We start from the raw sequence: 21,082 nt of genomic DNA, 5'->3' as shown, positions 1-21,082 counted from the left end.
AGTCAGAGAGGAAAAAAGAAAACCAAAACAAACCACAGTGCCCTTTGTAGACTTTCTCACATTAAGTTTACAACTCCAAAAAGACCAGGTCTGTGATAAGTGAGGTTAGTAACCAAGAAAGTAGGTAAGCAGTTAATATATATCTATATATGTATATATAAAATGGAAAACAAACTTTTATTTTGATCTGAAAAAGCAATAATACAAAACCTGAAGGTAAAACAATCATCTCAAAATGCCATAATACACCTTTTCAATAGATAAATGTTCATAAAAATATCTTGAACCCTAACCAAGAAAACAATTATAATACAGTTTTAATTCTGCTACATAAAACAGCTTTTCTATGAAACAAGAAGGCAAGTTCAGGTATGAAAACATAATTTACTTATTGCTTTTGCTACAATGTTGTTTGTTTTTTACATATAGTCATAAATACACTATACAGTATAAAATATTTCGTAGGAATACATTTTGTGGTCTGCTTAGGTTTGCTGGCTTTAATTCTAGCACCAAATACAAAAATGAGAATCAAATGAACTTTAAAGGCACTTCCATTGTATGTTTGTTTGTTTGTTAATTAACATCTTGGTTTGTACTAAATTTCTTTGCTTCCCTCTGGTAGAAGCAATCCTTGATCCTACTTTTGTCTTTGTACAGTTCAAGTCACGTTGAGGCACCAAATGATTTATGAACATTCCCATCCCTCAGCTGTTTCTTTCTCTTACAACATTCATTGTTGCTTTTTAGGCTTCACCTTTCCTTCTTCACTTCCCAGCTACATAATCTCTTTACTTCATGTCAGACGATCCAGCTTCACTTCCTTCAGTCCCTTGAAAAACCTCTCTTCAAACCTCCACTTCCCTTACTCCATCTTGTGCATCTGTTATTCCAATATCAAAACACGTCACTATCATGATATGTGACTTGCACAGATTAACACACTGCTCCAGTTCCTCTGTCACTTGTTCCAGTGCCTCCAGGTACTCCTGTGACTCCTTATCGAGATCGGGATCCACTTCAACTGTCAGACAAAAAATTAGTAAGAGAAACAGCTCATAGCAAAACATTATTCTATCACAAGGGAGCCAGTACTGTAGGGCACAATTTTATTTCTCTTGAACTAAGAAATCTTTTTCACTTAGTTCAGCAGATGCAAAACTCTACCTTAAGGCTCCAGTTAAGCACAGTACTCAGTCTGTGAACAAATCTCATGCCTCAGTTTCCCAGCTATAACATGCATATGGAAACATTTTTTTCCTTCTTTGGAAAGAAGGATAATAAAAGGTTAGATAAATATTTACTATTAACAAGCATCACAGTGAGTCTCTGCATTGTTTTGGCATTCTCTTCTGGTTGGTTTGGAGGGGTTTTTTTTATTAATTTCCAGTACTACTTAGCATTGAATAAATCCTGTATCACAGAAACAGAATGGAATCACAGAGTATTTTAGGACTCAATTCAGCAAAATATTGTGGCAAGTGCTTAGCATTTTCAGTGGGACTGCTCACATGCTGAAAATTTGTTACATGCTGATCATACTGCTGTTTTTGCAAAGTACTTACAGTCTTCTTTCCACTTATTTGGATCCATCATCAACCTGCACTTTGTCTCTTCCAACTCTTCCTTCAAAAATTCATGCTTTGCCTTTACTTCTCTGATTCGCTGCTGGCGCCTTTCTAGTATCTTCAGCTTAGTATGGAAATACATCAGACCCTTTTAAGACACAGAAAGGCCATTGCATGAATTTGCCTGTTATGAGCTGACCTCCAACAGTTTGACACAAATTGCTCCCAGCTCATTACTTGCAAGAGTTAGCAGGTGGGTTGTTTTGTTTGGTTGTGGGGGTGGTGGGGTTTTTTTTGTTTTTTTGATTTGAAGTTTATATTAATGGATTCTAATCTAGAGGAGTAGCGTACTACATCATTCAAGCATTTGCTGCACTTCTCTGAATTAGCAAACATCTCTAATACGTTCTGAAATTACTACTATTTGTAGGGGAATTTTTTTTCCAGCAGTGCAAATGATAAATAACAGCCTAATAATAATGTGGGAGTTATATTTAATCCTGAAACATATGAATTCTTATTTTCTTAAAAGCATACCTACCTTCTCAACATCCTGGAAAGGCTATTATGAAAGAAATGGGAAAAAGGCATCAGAAGAATATAGAATTCTGGTCTCCAAAATAGAATGAGCTGAAATGTTTTCCAATTACAAGTAAATTAAACTCAGTGCATCCCTGATTTAATAGAATCCTGTCATTTACATAAAGAGTTAATGACCCTATAGTTGAGGGAGGCTGTAAGGTTTCATCAGCCAGGCTAAGATTATGAAGTCTTCCCATAATGTATTCATTGGTAACTTCCATTTACACTATCAGTCATGTTAGACACAATTAATTTTAGACAGTAATCATTTTCATTTTCTGTGTTAAGGGTACCCCAACATATGAATTGTAAAATTAATAATTATAGTGCTTTAATTGCAATCAATTTCCTGAACACCATTCCAGCATTCAAGCAAGGATTCTGCCTGTATACTGTAATTTAAGTTGTCTACAGTTGTTGTAAAATATGTGCTGACCTCAGTTTCCTCTTGTCTGTGTCGTTGTAATCGTTCCACATCATCTATCTCATAAACTTTAATTTCAAATGGCTCTTTTAAAGTGCCTGGCAAAGGTGGTAGATCAACCCATTGGCCAGTGACGCTGGGTTTTCTTCCTAGGGAGGCAGCATCTGGCAACGGAGCTGGAATCAGTCTACGACGCTGGAGACCTAAAATACAAAAGACAAGCACTCCTCAGACTCTAAGAGACTATCAGACTGCAGAGTGTACTGCAGTGAATGAATTAAAGAAAGATCTAGGTTCTCAGGATACTTAGGAAGAAATGCTTTTCTTGATCTTTTCCTTTTAGTAAAATACCCTCAGGCTACTAATTGAGTTACTGCCTTGACAAAGTATGTTCCACTTGGTTCATAGACGGGAGTAACAGCAGTTCCTCTCCCACAGCAGATGTCTGAGCATCAGTTCTTTATTCTCTCCTTGCACAAATATTTTGCCTTGATTAATTTTTCTTTGGTGGGCCACAATGGTATTCATTACCTTGCAATGGCAATGAGATAGTGAGTAACTTCAAACCAATACTGATAATGGCAGACAAATCTGGAAATCTCCCACTCCTCCAGTTAAAGCCAAGCAAGGCTATATGAGATGCCTCTCATATTACCTCTTTGCAAAGAGCAAACATGTCCCTCCAGAACTACTACCAAAGCTTTAAGGCATGTATTGGGTTTGCATGGCCAGGTTTTGGTAGCGGGGGGGCTACAGGGGCAGCTTCTGTGAGAAACTACTAGAAGCTCCCCCTATGTATGATAAAGCCAATGCCAGCCAGCTCCAAGATGGACCTGCCGCTGTCCAAGGCTAAGCCCATCAGCAACGGTGGTACTGCCTATGTGATAAGGTATTTAAGAAGGGAGGAAAAAAAAAACCCTGTGCAACTGCAGCCACAGTGAGGAGTGAGGATATGTGAGAAGAACGACCATGCCAACACCAAGGTCAGTGAAGAAGGAGGGGGAGGGGATGCTCCAGGTACCGGAGCAGAGATTCCCCTGCAGCCCCTGATGAAGACCATGGTGAGGCAGCTGTGCCCCTGCAGCCCATGGAGGTCCATGGGGGAGCAGATACCCACCTGCAGCCCAGGGAGGACCCCACGCCGGAGCAGGGGGATGTGCCCAAAGGAGGCTGTGACCCCATGGGAAGCCCACGCTGCAGCAGGCTCCCGGCAGGACCTGTGGACCCATGGAGAGAGGAGCCCAGGCTGGAGCAGGTTTGGTGGCAGGACTTGTGACCCCGTGGGGGACCCATGCGGGAGCAGTCTGCTCCTGAAGGACTGCACCCCGTGGAAGGGACCCACGCTGGAGCAGTCTGCTCCTGAAGGACTGCACCCCGTGGAAGACACGAACTGCTCCAGTGTGGGTCAAGAACTGCAAGCTCATGGGAAGGACCCACGCTGGAGGACTGTCTCCCGTGGGAGCAATCCCATGGCTGGAGTAGGGGAAGAGTGTGAGGAGTCCTCCGCCTGAAGAGGAAGGAGTGGCAGGGACAACATATAATGAACTGACTGCAACCCCCATTCCCCATCTCCCTGCACCGCTGGCGGGGAAGAGGTAGAGAAAATTGGGAGTGAAGTTGAGCCCAGTAAGAAGGGAAGGGTGGAGGGAAGGTGTTTTAAGATTTGGTTTTATTTCTGCTGTGATTTGGTTGGCAATAAATTAAACTCATTTCCCCCAAGTTGAATCTGTTTTGCCCATGATGGTAATTGGCGAGTGATTTCTCCCTGTCTTTATCTCCACCCATGAGCCTTTTGTTACATTTTCTCTCCTCTGTCCAGCTGAGGAGGGGAGTAATAGAGCAGCTTTGGTGGGCGCCTGGCATCCAGCCAGGCTCAACCCACCACAAGGTCCTAAATACCAGCAGCTTTCAATGACCTTGTGGGATTAGGAGGCATTTGGAAGGCAGCAACCAACCAAGCTGCAACTTGAGCCACCTCTGATGTCAAGGCCTATCACCACCCATTTGCACCAGCAATCAAAAGCTCAGAGCATGACAAAACTCACCAATTCCTCAACGGGAGGGCTCCCAGATTTACAATCAAACAGCATACTGCCACCTTGATGCATCTGCTACAGCTCAAGTTTCATGAAGCAGAGGCTGACTTAACGTCCCTCAAAAATGGTGGTACTTTGTACATAAGAGTTAAGTGTCCAGCATTTTTTTGCGATCATAAGTCCTTCTTCATTCCCTAAAAGGCTAACCTTTACAATACATGTGTCAAGGACAAGTACATGCATAGAGCTGGTCAGGCAACGTTAACCTGGCCACAGTCCAATCCCTAGGTAAATAGGAGGGCTGAAGGCCACCAGAAACAAGCTGAAATGTCACATGCTAGCAGTAAGTATAAGCAGGTTTTGGGTGACTGGTGACAATAAATTTAGTGCCCAATTTCCTCCTTTTATTGAAACCAACTCAGAGGTAAGGAGTCTTATTTCTTCTGGTCCTCTTACAAAAGGGAGCACGTCAAATAGGCAAGACAGTGCTGCTCAAGGGACAGTGCAGTCAAAATAACTTCTGGGCTGAGAGGAGAGTTCTGGGCTACAGGAGAGTTAAATACAAGTTAAGGCTGTCAGGTAAGCCCTGTCACAAACTTCAACATGAAATGGAGACAAAATCCCAGCAGGTACCCCCAAAGCAACACACCTCCATAATACCTGAAGAGTTACCTCTGAAGAGTTACCTGCTTTATGTATTCTGAAGAAAAACATCCCTACTTCTTAATTGCGTGCTTGCTGATTTCTAAGTAACAAGAACAATTACAACAGGAATGTTTTGGAAAGGGGAAGACTTGATTCTACTTCAACAGCTGTTCATTATTCTCACAACCCCAGTTCATTTAGCCTGAATCACCACTATAGTCCTACCTGCTGAAATCACCCACTGTAATTCTTTCTGATCATGTAACCCCCTTTGGTGAGAGCAGGATCCTTCTGAAGAGGACACCAAACAGATGCAGACACACACATATTTTAAGCAGACAAACTTCATATCCCTTTCTCTGTACCAGCCAGGGTGAAGTTAAAGGATAAGAGGACAAGGTTTCCAGTGACGTATATGGGAGTAGGATCTGTCCTTCAATCCAGAGACTGCACGACTCCAACACAGTTTGGAGCAACGCAAGCTAGTCCAAGAATTTCTAACACTTTGCGAAGATTACGGTATGTTTTAGGCCAATAATGGGTCTGCACCAAACACTACTTGTAAGAAATATTTCATAAACTTCCTAGGAAACCTCATTTCATGTATAAAACACATTATTGTCTCAAAGTCTACATCACTCCAAAAAAGTAATACATAATTTACTGATATAGAGCAATTTCAATTGGAAAAAGAAATAGTTTGTCATTTTTAAAGACCTTATAAGCATTTCCTGGGGCAAAACCAAATACAAATCCCTCAGTGGGTAATGCCTTCTCAATATGTGTGCAACTTATACAGCTGTTAATATTGATTTGTAGGAAAGGTTTAAGAGGTTGATATGCTATGGAAGGAGAACTGCAGCAAATATTGCACTAAGTTTCCAAAATGATTTATCACCTGCTGAAGCAACTCAGTTGCTTTGACCAGAAAGCACCATGAGATCTACATCAGTTTAACTCATTTGGTTTTACTGCCAGAATCAAGCACATGGGTGTCTACAGGGATTGCAGTAATTACCGCTTTCCAACCAAAAGCTCAGATTCAGCGTATTGCTGATATTAGTTCCTACTATATTTCCAAGTCAGTATGCTTAGGTTGCTGAATGAGGCTGCTGGTCATTAGCTACATGGCACTGACTGCCACCGATTCTTTACAATACTACAGGGCTTCAACCTGGATCAGTAAAAATGAATACTGCAACAGCAGTCATATGAGCCTGATTTTAAAGCTGGCTACAACTAGCAGCACTGACATGAGCACCACCTGTGAAAGCAACAAGGAAAGGCAGTGGATAGCAGGAAAGGGGACTTGGCTCTCGTATGCCCACCTTTGCATGGCGTGGTCGGACATGTCTGCCTTGGCACCATACATGAGCCAGAGCTGCCTCTTCTGAGCAACTCCCCCAGTCAGTCCCCTATTGCTTATTGTATCCACATGTACACTCTAAAATTTCTTTATAAAAACACTATTACAGTGCAATACAAAACTTTGCAATTAGCTGGTAGCATTAACATAAGAGTCGCTGCATCTTACGTACGCGCCCTACTGCTCTGCCCCTAAGCCTTACCTTTGGGTCATCTAATGCACACTCAGCAATCCTCATTAATTCACACACACTCTTCTCCCCTCCAGGCCTACTCCCTTGTTTCCAAACTACAGTCCCAGCCTATCTCACTGAAATTCTCTCACAGACATCTGGCAGCAGAGCTCCTCCTTTCCTCACTGCCCTTCTATCACCGGTCTTCCCTGACACTCACTTGATCCTCACAAAAACTCATCAGCGCCCACCCAGCACCCTCACTCCTCCCAACCCACCCGTAACACCCTCCTATTTCGGGCCGCCCCGGTGCCGCGCTCGCTGCCGACCCTGCTGAGGGAGGAAGGAACGTCCCCCCACCTGCTGGCAGCCATCTGCTGCCTCCTCCCTCGCAGGGAGGCTGCCGGCGCCCCAGGGCACCCGGCACCTCTCCTGCCCTCTCCACCGCAGCACCTGTGTCACACCTGCAGCTTTGAAGTGAAATAAATGACAAGTAGCTGCTGTCACAGCGATACGCATGCACACGCAAGCACATGCAGGCAAGTCCACCTCCCCGCTTTGAGTTTCTCCCAAACCTCCTCTCCCTCTCTGTCAGAGACGCCATGAAACCCCCCCATCCTCAGGGACACAGCGGAGCACCCGTGGACACCGGGCCACTTTCCCCTTCATTTCTTACCTGTTGATCGTTTCTTGGGGGACTTGAGGCTCCTCATCCGGCCCGGCGACGACATCCCGCTTTCGCTCATGGAGTCGTGCGCTGAGGAGGCGCTGCCGGTGGCCTCGCTGTCCCGAATCATGCTCTCGTAGCCGCTGCTGCCCCCGCTGTGGTAAAACAGAGCCGTCCTCCCCATGGCCGGCGGCAGCTCCCCGCTTAGGACACTGCTGTTGTCGCTGCCATGCCCGCTGCTGTACCGCTGAGGCCGCCGGGGCGCCGTTATCTTGCTGTATGGAGACGGCAGCACTGGGATTTGTGACTTCTCGTCGCTGAGGTTAATGCCGCTGTCGTTGCCGCTGTCGGAGTCAGTGGAGCCTCGGAAGTGGCCCACCTTGGCAGAGCCGCCCGACACCAGCTCGTTCACACGGCTGTTGGCCGCCCTCATGGCCTGCTTGGTCCCCATGATGGTCCCTCGGCCGGGTTTGCCGCTGACGGGCTGCACGGAGCGGGGGGCTGCCTTCCCGCTGGGGGCCATGCCAGAGCCCTTCCCTGCGGGCTGCGCCAGGGACTTCACGGAGGAACTGAGAGACTTTGACCCGCTGGCGGAGAGGCCCCTGTTTTTATTCCCGTTCGCTTGCACCTTCTGGTTAGCTGCAGGTTTTGCCTGGCTGTTTTTACCGGGCCCTGGGGCGGTGAAGGGCAGTGGTAAACCCACACCAGAGGCAACCGGGGGCACCCCCAGCCTGGGGACAGAACGCCCTGCCCGGCTGTTGCTGGTGCTCCCATTCTCCCTGGCCACGCTTGCTTTGGATCCGACGGACGTCAGGCTGTCGCACCTCTCCAGGGACATGTGGCTCCCATAACGGTGCACAGCTTCGCTCTTCGATGCCTTTGCCTTTAAGCTGGACGTCATCTTGGGCAAAGAGTGGTCACCCTTCAGGTTCATTTTGCTGCTGGCACTTTCGCTGAAGTAAGACCCGGCTTTCAACCGCAAATCTGCTTCGTCTTCAGCCTTCGGCGTGGCAGCTCTGGCAAAGTCCAGGCTGGAGGCTTTTCCCCCACCATTTCCCAGACCAACGGGTTTCTGCTCCAGGCTCGATTTGCGTACAGGAGGCGTTGGAGGTGTTGGCCCACCTGGTCTGGGCAACACGGTCGACTTCTGTGATGCGTTCTTCTTTCCCAGTGACGATTTCAAGCTGCCAGTGGCCAAGGGAGCATCCGAATTCCCTCGGGTCACACCCTCCGACAAAGTACTGTTAGCGTGCGACACTGGCATCACTCCCAGCGTGGTGGCTCCTCTCTTCAGCTGTGGCATCTTCATCACAACTTCTGACTTCTTTGCAGCTCCGCTGGAGGATTTGCAGGCCATTTCGCAACCATCCACAACCCTCTGCGAACAGGCGAGCATAGTCTGCGACTTCGTTGGCCTGGATGCTGCAGCAAAATACTGGGCAGCTTTTCCTGGCTGCTTCTCAGTACCAAATGCGTGAGATTTTGGAGACAGCAGTGAGTCTGCAGGTTTTGCTTCCAACTGATAATCGGTGCGCAACAGCCAGGGATCTTCAAATATACCACGTGGATTCTGCAGCTCTTTATAGCTGAGGACAGTATTATTGTGGATTGGAGACGAGGTAGTTTTTGTTTTCCTGGGAAGACTAGAATGTATTGTTTCTATCACAGGCATATCACAAGAATTACTAAATTTTATTTTTACAGGCTGATCAGTGACACAAAAAGCACTTTTTGTCTGAGATGCTTTGGTAGTTTCAGAGGTTTGAGGGCTTTTGCTGATGCCTGAGGACAGCTTGCTGGAACTCAAGCTCTCACTCTCTAGTTCAGAGAAGCAAAATCCACTGTCGTTCAGAGCGCTTTTCAGGGGGACAGATAAATGGGATGAATCCAAGTTGAAGGGTTCCTCGGACTTATTACAGCTGTAAGATGACTGTGCGACAAAACTGTCACTAGACTGGGCTCCATCACTTTCAATTGTACAGATGCTGACTTCACTAAGCCACGAACTGATGGAGGAACGTCTGCTGCTCGTAAAGGGATCCTTAGCAAAGGGCACAACAATATCAATATTTACACCAGTAGAAGTCTCCTGTGAGGTATAAGCATCAAACTCATCATTTATGCTGCTGATAATACTGACTGGCCTCGAACCTGATGCAAGGGCCTGAAGGGAGCAGTCGCTGTTAAAGCTAATGATACTGGAAGGTCTTCCATTATCCATAATCCCACTAATGGATAGTTCTTCCACCACAGTGAAAACGAGCTCATCCTCTCCATTCAGCTCAACAGGCTGCTGCAAAGTCACCGTGGTGGTTAGTATATCCCGATCAAAACATTTCCCTCTGATCGCTGACCTGAAGCTGTGTACCTCTATCGCACCTGACTGATTCTGGGCATTGCTACCAACCAGGAACGTGCTTCCCACGGGGTTTTGCTCAGGTTTGTTTCCCATCTGCTTGCTCATTCCCACAGGAGGAGTGCGAACTGCATTGCTATTGTCCAGCTCCAAATTCTCAGCTTTGGAGCTCTGTACATGTTCTTTCTGCTGTGGAGGTGGAGGTGCTGGGCTTGGCAAGGGTCTCTTCACGTACAAGGACTTTTCCTTAATGACACATTCAGCTGTGGCCTTATTCTGCTCCGGATTCCTTGAAGGGCTACACCTTGGGGACTGCAGGGGATCAGTGATTGTCTCTTTCTCTCCCTCCAGTATCGAGTCTACTATTTTGTTGTCAGCTCTGCTTTGCAGCTTGGAAAGCTCTGTTTTCAGGTGAGGTGTGCTCTTTTCATGACAATTGCCATTGCCACCTCTTGGTGCAACAGCTTGGAAAGGAAGGTTATGTCCTTTTTTGGGAGATGCAGTTTCTTGTGGAACTGGTTTCTTAAATCCTCCAGAAGGAGAAGATATTTTTTCCTTTATCAGCTTAGACTGTGCATTTTCAGTACCTCCAGGGACTGGACTACAATTGGACACAACAGAGATTTCTCCACAAGCAAATTTGATGGGTTCCTCACTTCCATCAATGCACTCTAACCTTTCCTGTAGTTCAGCAAAAGTGTTGCATTTAAAATGGTCCTTGTCAGAACTCCTACCAGTAGCAGAATTGTCTTTACTTCTCTTCTTGTTTAGGGATGGGATTATGGGAACAAACTCTGGAGGACCTTCATTATCTGTCAATTCCCTGTCAGACAAAGCTGCACCATTGGGACCAACATAGATGACAGTATCACAAGACTGTTCACTGCTGGAGGAATAATCAGGATCACTAGATATACTCAGGACAGGAAGGTCAGGGTCAAGGGCAACAGTTCGTGGGTGGAATGGTCGCAAATGGGGTGGTCTTCGGACATGTCCTTCTTCACATGAACTCTCTCCTCCAGATGAGCTGGATGCATACTGCAAATGATCAATAAGGCAAAAGTTACTAATATAAATTGATATATAAGTGTATATATATATGTGTACATATAACTGATTAAAAGGTCAGGTTTGCTATATGCTCTGTGCTTTGTGTATATTATCACAACTACATCTAGTGGAAAATGTTAGTGTGCGAATTAAAATACCAGGGTCATGCTACACAGATTTTACTGTATTAGGAGTAGTATAACAAATCACACCTCTTCAGACAATTTCCATTAAATATTATGCATTGTCTTTCTCCTCAACAGTTTTCTGTTCCTTCCTTATTGGTTTTTAATTAATACAAATAGGAGCTTTTGAGATAGTTCCACATATAAGCAAAGAAAGAATACGTGTTTGGAACAAAAAGAAGGGAATTTCAGGATTAAGGATTGGGGGCGGGATGATGGCTCAGTGCCAAGTCATTTGTCAGTTCCTCTCCTGAGCTTTTATGCATTTTGTATTACTTCTTAACGCCAAGAAATCCCATGTTCCCCCACTGAGAGGTTAGGAAAACTCATTTTCAAATGAATTAATGTTTGCTTGCTTGTGAACCAACCTTGGATTTCTTCTTTCTCATTCGGTGGATTCGCGATGCAAGCTGAATGGTGGTGAGAGTTTCTGCATAATTGGCTGGGGAGTCAGAAATATGCGCAATCATAGTAGTTCTGCAGTTGATGTTCCCAAGTGATTCCCTCAACAACATTGTCAACTTGTTGTCCCTGCGTAACAAACGAGAACACTAGGATGGTTTAAAGAAATCACAATCTTTTTTTGCAGATTTTTACACCACAAGCTGTGCTTTCACTCTTATAGGATATATGCATGTATGGTACATGCAGATAAGAAATATGCTCCTATTATTTGACGACACTTAAAATGTGTCTAAATGTACACACACAAAGATACCAATATTTTAATTATTTATCTGCCTGTGTATTTGCATTATGATAAGTCATTTCATTTGTTACTTAGACAATTGTAAAGCCATTGATAGATAACTAGTTCAGTTATCTCAGGCTTAGCTCATATTACCCCAAAAAGCTCACGAGTGCTGTATTTTCAGCTAAGCAGACTTAGTACCCGGATAGCTAAGCTCTGTGAGCTCTATGCAAACAGTTTTGATAATAAGAAAAAAAAAGTCAACAGAAATGGTAAGAAATCTCTAAACAAATATAACAATGTTAGATATCAGAAATATATTATCAGTGCCCCCCCAACTAATCTAGTTTCCATTCTGCCTGCTGTGCTCTGCTCTGACATAGCAAACGGGAAGCAGAATTTCTCTCTGAAGGCTTTCCTGGTCATGCGAGTCCTCTGCCATGGACAGCAAAGCTGACAAGATAGGTGACATTTTGTCCTCCACTGGTCTCCAAGACATCTCTCCCCAGGGCTCCCTGGAGGCTGCTTCCTATCGCGCCCCTGAGGTGGCCCAACATGTGAGATCTACCATCATGCCTGCTCACTAAACCATGGTAGGTGACAAAGTTGAGGATCTGCCTTTCCCTATTCTAACCCATCCACCCTCTACTCCATCCACAAACCTACCAACTAGCCTGAGAAAATTATCCTTCTGCCTAATACAGAAAGAAAGAACACCTGTTTGAGATGCAGCACTAGATAAATATGTGAAATGACATGATTGATAACAACGGCACAAAGTTGTAACGCGTGAAGACAAGCAGCAATTAAACTTAAGGACGGAAGGCCAAGTTCTGGTAAAGGTGTTTACAATGTGGCTGTTGTCTTTAAGCTGGGCTCCCCACAGGTGTATTTGACATAATATTATTGTCAAGTACACTCCACAAAGGAACACACCTAAATGTTCGCTTCTGCTAAACACATGTGCAATGTGGTGGTCGTCTTTTTTTTAATTGAAAAGATGTATCATTCAAAAAGGCATACAGAAATAACAACCTTTGATGACCGTACTTGATAAACTCTCTAGTATTTTCTGAAATTTCAATACAATTTTTAAATTTGGAAAAAAGAGAGAAAATCCTATCAAATTTTGACGAAATTCTTTACTAATGTCCAGCTGGCTGAAATTGGTCTAAATTCCAAACCCAAGAAACAAAGAGGAAATAGAAGGAAAGTTAACATTTTGGCCATTTTCCCCTGCTTTTTTCAACAATCAAACCTTCCCCAACATTTCACCCAACTTAAGTATATACCAGTATGTATATAATTTTTGGCCATGTAATTTCATGTTACTGTGTGACATTTAAAAATTTGTGTGTATATATATTTACGTATAGACAGGTAGATTAATAGGTATATGTATCTGTAATATAGAAGTGACCTTAAAAGAAGACAGACCCCTCTCTGACAGAAATTCCTTTAACTTCATCTTAGGTGAAGAGTAAATTGTTGATGCAATTCATTGCTAAGGTAACACCAGCCACAAACTTAAGATAATGCAGACAATAATTCACTTACTTATATGGCACATGCTTAGCACCATTAATTAAGGCCAAAATTACATTGCCCAGGGCAGACAGAGACAGACACAGAGAGCCTCCTCCATCTCGGCTCTTGCTCAGCACTTTTTCACAGCTCCCTAGATCAATGAGATGCAAACGGCTGCGTCCTCCAGACACTAAAATGAAAAGGGGAAAAACAGTTGTACATCACGTTCTTGCATGGATTCAAGCCAAACTTAGCATTCAAAATGTATTCAAATGAGGAAAATAATGAATACAGCATGGGATAATGACCAAATTAAATATTAATAGTAAGGAAACCAGATATTAGCCACAGCTACTGAAGTTAAAGGTGACTCGACTGGCTTGAGGGTTCACTTCATTTTTTATTTTTACGTTTGTTGCAAATTATTGTTTAAACTAACCCCAAACCATGTCATTTAAAAATAAACAATATGCTAAGAAGATTCATACTTCCTCCTTTGCCACTCTTCTCCATGCGATACTGGTATATGTGAAGAGTAAAGAGCATATGCGAATTCCTCCTCTCTTCTTCCTCACATTCAGGTTTGCTGGTACTTCTGGCAGCAATTGCAGCATCAAGGAAAAAGGCAGCTTTCTCTGCTGTTGGGGCCCTTAGCTCACTTTGGTTTTGAAGCTTGAATATAAACAAGAAAATGACTAATTAGCACAGGGGCATTTTTTTCTTTATTTATTTTTTACTGAAGTAGCTAAATCTCTAGGGCACTAAAAGAAACAAATATGTACACCATGGGAGAAGGGCTTATAAATTAAAAGCAATAAATTTTTTTTACTGTCTTAAAATTTGTCATAATTGTTGTCAGATAAAAGGAAATAAAAAGCAGAAAAATCAGGCTCAGAAAAATCTATGTTGTGATATCCATTATACCTGGGTTCCACATATTGGATCTTCTCTCAGATAAACCCCGGGAGACTGGCCATCCTGAAGGCTGCCAGTGGCTACTTCAGCTAACAAATCCTTAAGGTTTTCATCTTTGCCACTGATCTCCACAGCAGATACTCTAATAGAGAAACGAGTCCCAGTTTTTTCTTTACGTTCATTGATTAATTTGAAGAGCCAAGAAATTGCACAGGGGATGATACCAAGGCTTTGAGTGGAGTTATCTTTCCCGATCATGGTAAAAGATTTTCCTAGAATGAAAAGACAAACAAACTTAATTCACCTTTCTTGCACAAGACAGTGTCTCTTCATATCACCACTGTACATTACATGCAATGCCATGTGCTGCACAGATAATGGGAAAGAACAGATGCAAAAATGCAAAGTATTTAATTATTAATCCATTAGTATTTATTGTTAGTTTTGTAATTTTTGTAACTGAGACCCACAGCAAATTAATGTTAAAAACATCTCTGATCTTTTGATTTTCATCACAATGCATCTATATAAACTTGTTCCTGCATAAATTAATCTGATGTTACGTTTTACCTTTTCAAATTAAAACTTACAATCCCAGTGTAGAAATAAACCATGATAAGTTTGCAAAGCTAATTAAAAAGAAATTCTAATCTATTCATATACTCCAGGTTTATTGTTCCAGAAGCTGACAGCATGTAATTACCAGACTGACATAGTAATTAACTGTAACGAATTTGGGAGCTCACCAAGCTTGACATGACCAAAGCAAAATATGCAACCATCTGCACCATTCACAACAGACTGGATTACTTCTGCTACTGTTCCAGAGCATACCTCAGCCTGAAAGAAAGATTGGAGACAAATAAGTAAAAGAGCATATACTGCTATCGTTTTTACTACTCTTCTGTAATGAAATGAATGACTCAATATTTTTGAGGCGCAATATTCTCCCCATTTTTATGGCATCAGTCCTATTATCTTAGTAACTATGCTATCTTAAAAAATAATAAAATATGCTACTACAGCCTAAAATAGTTCTCAATTCTATTAAACCAATTCTCTTGGAATATTGATTCTATGACTAATGTAGCAAACTGAATGCTATTCAACCAGGCTTCCTGCTGGTATAATAGCTTAGCCAAGGCTATTCAGCAATAGTAGCAACTCCACTGAAATTAAGCTACTCAAGAGTGCTCACAGGAATTAAAAAGACATTTATACTGGAGAAAATGCATTAAGATCCCTGAACAAGATTTCATAGTATCCCATTTTCCTCTTCCAGGGGAAACATCATCATCAGTAAAGAGAACTTGCTAAAATATTTGAGTGTACTAAAACCAGTTTATCCACGTCAGTAAAGGTTTCAAATATACAATAAGATGATCTATTAAGTACAGCAAATGGGGGCAGGGGAGAGGGTTGTGGTAAATATGTAACTACAGTGAAATGATAAGGCTGTTTGCAGGTGCATGGCAGCAAGCTTGCCTCAAGCAACGATGCGTGCACAGAAGTGGCTGCACTGGCCAACGTCGCCCAGAAACGCCACAAGCAGGCCACCCAACAGGCCCACCACGAGGACCTGGAAGAGCTTAGCCCAAACCAGGGTTCAACAACCTGAAGGACTGGTGCCAAAACCAGCAGAGAAGCAGCCTGTGACTGGCCACCTTGCAGCAGGGCTGGCAACACAAGTAAGAAAAAGCCACTTCCAGTTCTGGACTAATGCTGAGATCACTGTTGCATATTTCTGCACAAAGACGCCATCTGAGCTTATGCAGAATCTTAAAACCAGCCTCCTGGCGTGGTTGCCATTGCTTTGGGCACTGATCTGTGTGGGAGGTTATTCTCCATCTTAGTGCTTGGCTAGAACTTGGACCTAATAGATATTTTGGTATCTCTAGTTTGGGACCCAAAAAATTAAACAAAATCCTAGGAGAAGATCTGATGGTGAGATTCTGAACTAGGTCTTGTCATGTTTTCTCAGCATTAATATACCATTTTCACCTTGAATGTTTTGTGGTTTATTTTTCTTTCATCAAACCCTGATTTTTTTTTCAGGCAGTTCAAAGTTGTAGTTCTTCATACTCTGCTTATTTTTTCCCCTCTTTTTAAGGTTCTTCTAGGATTTTTTTACTGAACCCAAGATTTTTCCCGGGAGCAAATTTCAGGTGTCCAATCTCACTGAATATACTGCAGCCCACAAATCCTCTCAAGTACCGGCTATCCCATCTATGTATTCAGATTTCAGGTCTGGGGCTACTACTGTACAAATACACCCTTTTGCAGGGCAAGAGAAAGGCATGCACCATCAGCACCACCATCAAGATAAAACAATCAGTCAAAAACACAGTATAAACAAACTGGAAAAGGCGAGGAAAATATAAAAGCTCCCTAACTGTTTCAGTATAGCAATCCCACAGGGTCAGCTGTATCTTTTCTCCTAACACAGCATTTAGTTTAATGTTAAGCACATGTTCATTTCCCATTGAAAACAGTGGGAAAGGACTTTATTTCAGTGACATCAAACGGGTTAAAACCTAACTGGATGGATAAGTGAATTTCAAATTGGCTGTGTGTCTTCCTCTAACAAGAGAAAATGCAGGAAGATAATTTAGTCGGAAAATCCATCTCCCCAGCTATTACTCCTTAATTTTACATCTCCACTAAACTGAAAATGTAAGAATTTACCCACTTGTCTATTAATTACCATGTTTTTTCCAGGCATTAAGACACCTCATTCAAATAAAATTCCCCAGAAGCAGAAAGAACTCTTTAAGGCAATCAAATGCAGCAGCCATGAGAAGACTCAGGAGGTTTATGCAAGTGACTCCAGTACCTGTGAAGCATCCTGGGGGAAAACCGCATCAAAGGCAAACATCTTTGGGACAGCAACAACGCCCCTCCTGTGACCTGCATTGGAAGGACCACTTGCTGCTGGATCATAAAATGTGATTTGCTTTTTTCGTGGGTCTACCTTTAGGAAGGACATCGATTCGGACGTTTCATGTGCTCCTTGAGAGGGACAAATCCTTACCATCACTTTCACCTGCAAGAATTCAGAAGAAAACGACAACTTGAGTTCCCAGCTACAGATAAATGCATGCAAAGCATTCCTCCCAAACGCACTCCCCCTCCCATGACACATTCAATTTGTAATATTTAGGTGTGTCAGAACAACCGTGGGACAAAAACAGAGCCAGATTTTCCAGCCTGGTTTGCACCCTGGGGTCTTCACTGAACTAGCTTTTAAAGGTGCACTTTGTCCCTTCAATTGACTCTGTTCCAGTTTTCCCATTTCAATTTATAAATGTCTGATCTGCAGGTATAATCTACTGTAGGTATAATACCATGCCTAAAGAAAAGGAAACTCTAGTCTCCTACCTTTCAGGTACTTAATGTGACCAAAAGCACGAACTGATCCACTCTGAGAATCAGTCTGAATAATGCAAGGCTTAAACCGCTAGTGCATTCAAACTGAACTAAATCTAGAAACTCTCAATTCCTGGTTCACATTCTTCTAACAAAAAGGTGCTTCTCTTATAGCCTTTCCAGGCAGACGCCTTTATGCTGTCATTGCTAGGCTCTTTGGTGGTTAGTTGCAGATTTAATGGGAAAGAAGGGAAGGAAAAAAAGCATTAAAAGGTCGAAAAGCTTGAAAAGAAACCACTCACAAAAGTACATTTCTATTGCAGCACTGCAAATGCCAATTTCCTACACATGGCATTTTAAGACAGCATTTTTAGAGAGCTCAGACGTCTTGGCTGTGATTTCCAAAGCCGCTTATGGGAGCCAAGTGACTGGGTCTCACTAAAGTTCAGCAAAGGCTGCACACCTGCTTCTTTTAAGCTTCCTGGAAATCATACTCTTACTTTGAAAAACCGTGAAATATTGCCTCACACCCACTTACAACCATTTATCCTTATGAAATGCTCCCAGGTCAGAAGCAGCATGTTTTATACACCTTGCACTGGAGTAAATGACTATTACAGGCACAGTGAATCACTTTGCCGATCTTCAAGTCTGCACTGCCCAGCAGATCAAACTTAAGAGAAAAGCAATGCTCAGCCAGAGTGACTTTCCATGGCCAATGTGAAATGTTTCAGTAACAAGCTGAACAACAGTATTATCTCCTTATCCAACTACCAGACAACTTTCACAGCACCAGCGTTAACTACCTAGTTTCACTCGGTGAAGAGCCTCCATGGCTATAATGCACCACAGCCAGCAGAGCTGGAACAATATAGACCTGTACTCTCCAGAGCGCCCATCAGGAGCTTCATCTTCTGCAATGCAACTACTGACCCACAAAACACCCACTCCTTTTACAGCACTTGCGCCTGATTCGGGAAGGGGAGTGACAGATAGCGGCCCCTCTGCTGCAAATCACCAGGTGAACCCTCCAAACACAGAGCACGCAGTCGCCTGCTGATCCGAGTCAGGCCCGCTTCCAGCCCTGAGCTGCATGTTGCATGGGGACACTGGGTTGGAAAGTATCCATCTCTGATAAAGAATGATCCTCCTCTTCAGTAACTTTTTGTTGCTAAATTTAACCTTAAGCCTGCCAGAACAATTTGACTTCTATTTATTATGTTCTGAGAATGTTATTTCATTAAAATGGCGTGCACTTATTACACTGACACATTCTTTGTGTCTTTACAAAAAAACGCGCTTTACACTCAGCACTTCCCTGTCACCCCTGTATCCAAAGAAATAATGGCAAAGGAAGAACCAAAGCTGAAAAACTACTTCGGCAAAGCACAACGTGGGAAATGCAGGCAACGAACAGAGCCCAGAGCAGGCTGAGCCACCCTCTAGGACTGCCTTTCACACCAGCCAAGATGACAAGGTACTGGCATACGCACCTGCACCCAGCGGGCGCAAGCGAAATGTAGCGTCCAAGCCAGGATGATCCGCAGCAGACAGGTGGGTGCAGCAGTAAGCACCATGCTGAACTGTCCCTGCCTTTATCAACTGGGGAGGGTAGGTAATTTGAAGATTTCATTTAGGTCCTCAACCATTTCATTTTTCCAGTTCCTACTTTCTACGGGGGCAAAGCTGTACACAGGCATCCCTGCACAGTTACTCAAGCACCCTCACAGAAAATATTTTCCAGAAAGCAGTTATAAAAGCTTTTCCCCAACATTTTTTCCAAACAAAGAGGCTAAGAAACAACCGACCCCTCCAGAAAACACTGCAGGAGACTCCACCAAAGGTAGCAGCAAATTCTTCCACCTATTGACTCAAGCAGTCCCCTGATTTCAATACTTTCTTTTCTTTCCCCTTTCATAGTGATATGAATATGAAAATACAGTCCCAGAAAATAAGCAAACCTTAGAATAAATGAAACAGCTGCTTCAAAAGCAAAGTGCATCAGAGGTGACACACTCAAGGCTGTTTCCCCATAAAAGCTCCATGAAGCCAGCTTTGTGTATTAGCCTGCTAGCTCAACCTTGACATGCTACCAAGGTGCTCAGAAAAATAACTTCCCTCAGGAAAAAAACCCCAACACCTAAAAATATATATTAAAAAAAATACAAATGCCCACTTCAGGGTCACTTGATTAAAATGAATTTTAAAATATATGCTGTTTTCAAAGCACTTCTCTAAACAGTCCTTTCTGTTCTCTCTTCCACCTATTATTAGATTATAGCAGCCAGAGCTTGGATAAGAGGAAAATTGGTTTCCTCCTGACCTAAACAGCAAGTTACCTCCATCAGAGTATTGCTCTCCCTAACACAAAGATGGCTTCACTCCCAGAAAAACCTTGTGTGTCAAATCAGCTTTTTGAGACCACCTCTCTGAAGCAAAAAGATACTAAAATGGCTTCCCATAATGGATCAAGATCCCAAACATAACAGGCCTCCAGGGTCATCTTCATTTTTACAGTGGAAGTGAGCTTTCAAGACAAATGGGAGGAGGAAAAGAAAAGCAGCCCGAGGGAGTTCCTCTTCTGGTGTTTTGTGCATAAAAGCTTATTGGCAGAGTAGAAAAACACTGATTTCAAATTTAGTTTTTCTGCCCACTAAATCTATCTGTAAGTTATGCCTACCAGAAATGGTAGGGTTATGATGTGTCACACTCATTCATGATGCTGAGCCAGACTCTGACTTCACTCGGAAATGAAGCAGAAATGCTCGTGAAAATACCAACTAGCACAAAGATTACTCAAACATACCCCTTTGCAACAGCAAAACCTAAGTGCAGACGGATCCCAGGTGCATGCATGTGCTTCTAAAGAGGAAAATACCAACTAGCACAAAGATTACTCAAACATACCCCTTTGCAACAGCAAAACCTAAGTGCAGACGGATCCCAGGTGCATGCACGTGCTTCTAAATACATAAAAGAAAGGTTTGGTGTTATACTATTTATTCTTCTTACATTTCTTGCCCCCCTGTGTTTCGGGACCAATCTTAAGTGACAGGTTTATATTCTCCGCTCTGAAGTTCATCCCAGTACTCTTCTGGGATCAGTACTGCAGAAAAAGCAGTGTACTACAGAGCCAGCATGGTTCCTGCCTCAAGGATCAACTTAATGGCATCTTCTCCTGGGTCTCTTTATCTAGTTCTTACACAAAAGGCATGCTCACCTGTAGAGACAGCAACATGCAGTGCAGGAAATCATCCAGATACAGGGGCTTGCAGTGAGGGGAGGATTCAAGAAACATGGGAACCTGCAAATTTTAAAGTAACTTTGGCCCGTAACTGGGGAGCATAGCAGCAATACCTGCACTGCACTCTAATGCTTTTATTTACTTAGGAAAATTAATGACTAGAATTAAGTGCAATAACATTAATTTCAGGCCCGCTGAGGATCACACCCTCTGCGGGCAGTTATTCAACAATACGGACAGCTTTCTGGTGGTCAGTTCCAACTGCAGTGGTACCAGCTACTGGTAACA

At 43.2% G+C, this 21,082-nt stretch overlaps 1 protein-coding gene across 1 annotated transcript in view; it reads right to left on the bottom strand.

The window, feature by feature from the left end:
* Positions 1-848: 848 nt before the first annotated feature.
* Positions 849-21,082, bottom strand: part of KIF26A (kinesin family member 26A) — a 110,017-nt gene continuing 89,783 nt past the window's right edge. Inside the window, 11 exon segments of the mRNA XM_075712661.1 lie at positions 849-1,024; positions 1,566-1,716; positions 2,110-2,130; positions 2,587-2,777; positions 7,470-10,854; positions 11,420-11,582; positions 13,300-13,459; positions 13,758-13,941; positions 14,194-14,456; positions 14,931-15,024; positions 17,018-17,227. Of these exon segments, the coding sequence (XP_075568776.1) occupies positions 849-1,024; positions 1,566-1,716; positions 2,110-2,130; positions 2,587-2,777; positions 7,470-10,854; positions 11,420-11,582; positions 13,300-13,459; positions 13,758-13,941; positions 14,194-14,456; positions 14,931-15,024; positions 17,018-17,227 (4,998 nt within the window).

Source organism: Pelecanus crispus, chromosome 6 (genome assembly GCF_030463565.1).
Source record: "Pelecanus crispus isolate bPelCri1 chromosome 6, bPelCri1.pri, whole genome shotgun sequence".
Lineage (NCBI taxonomy): Eukaryota > Metazoa > Chordata > Aves > Pelecaniformes > Pelecanidae > Pelecanus > Pelecanus crispus.
The sequence above is the reverse complement of the archived record's forward strand: the minus strand, read 5'-3'. Positions and strand labels throughout refer to the sequence as shown.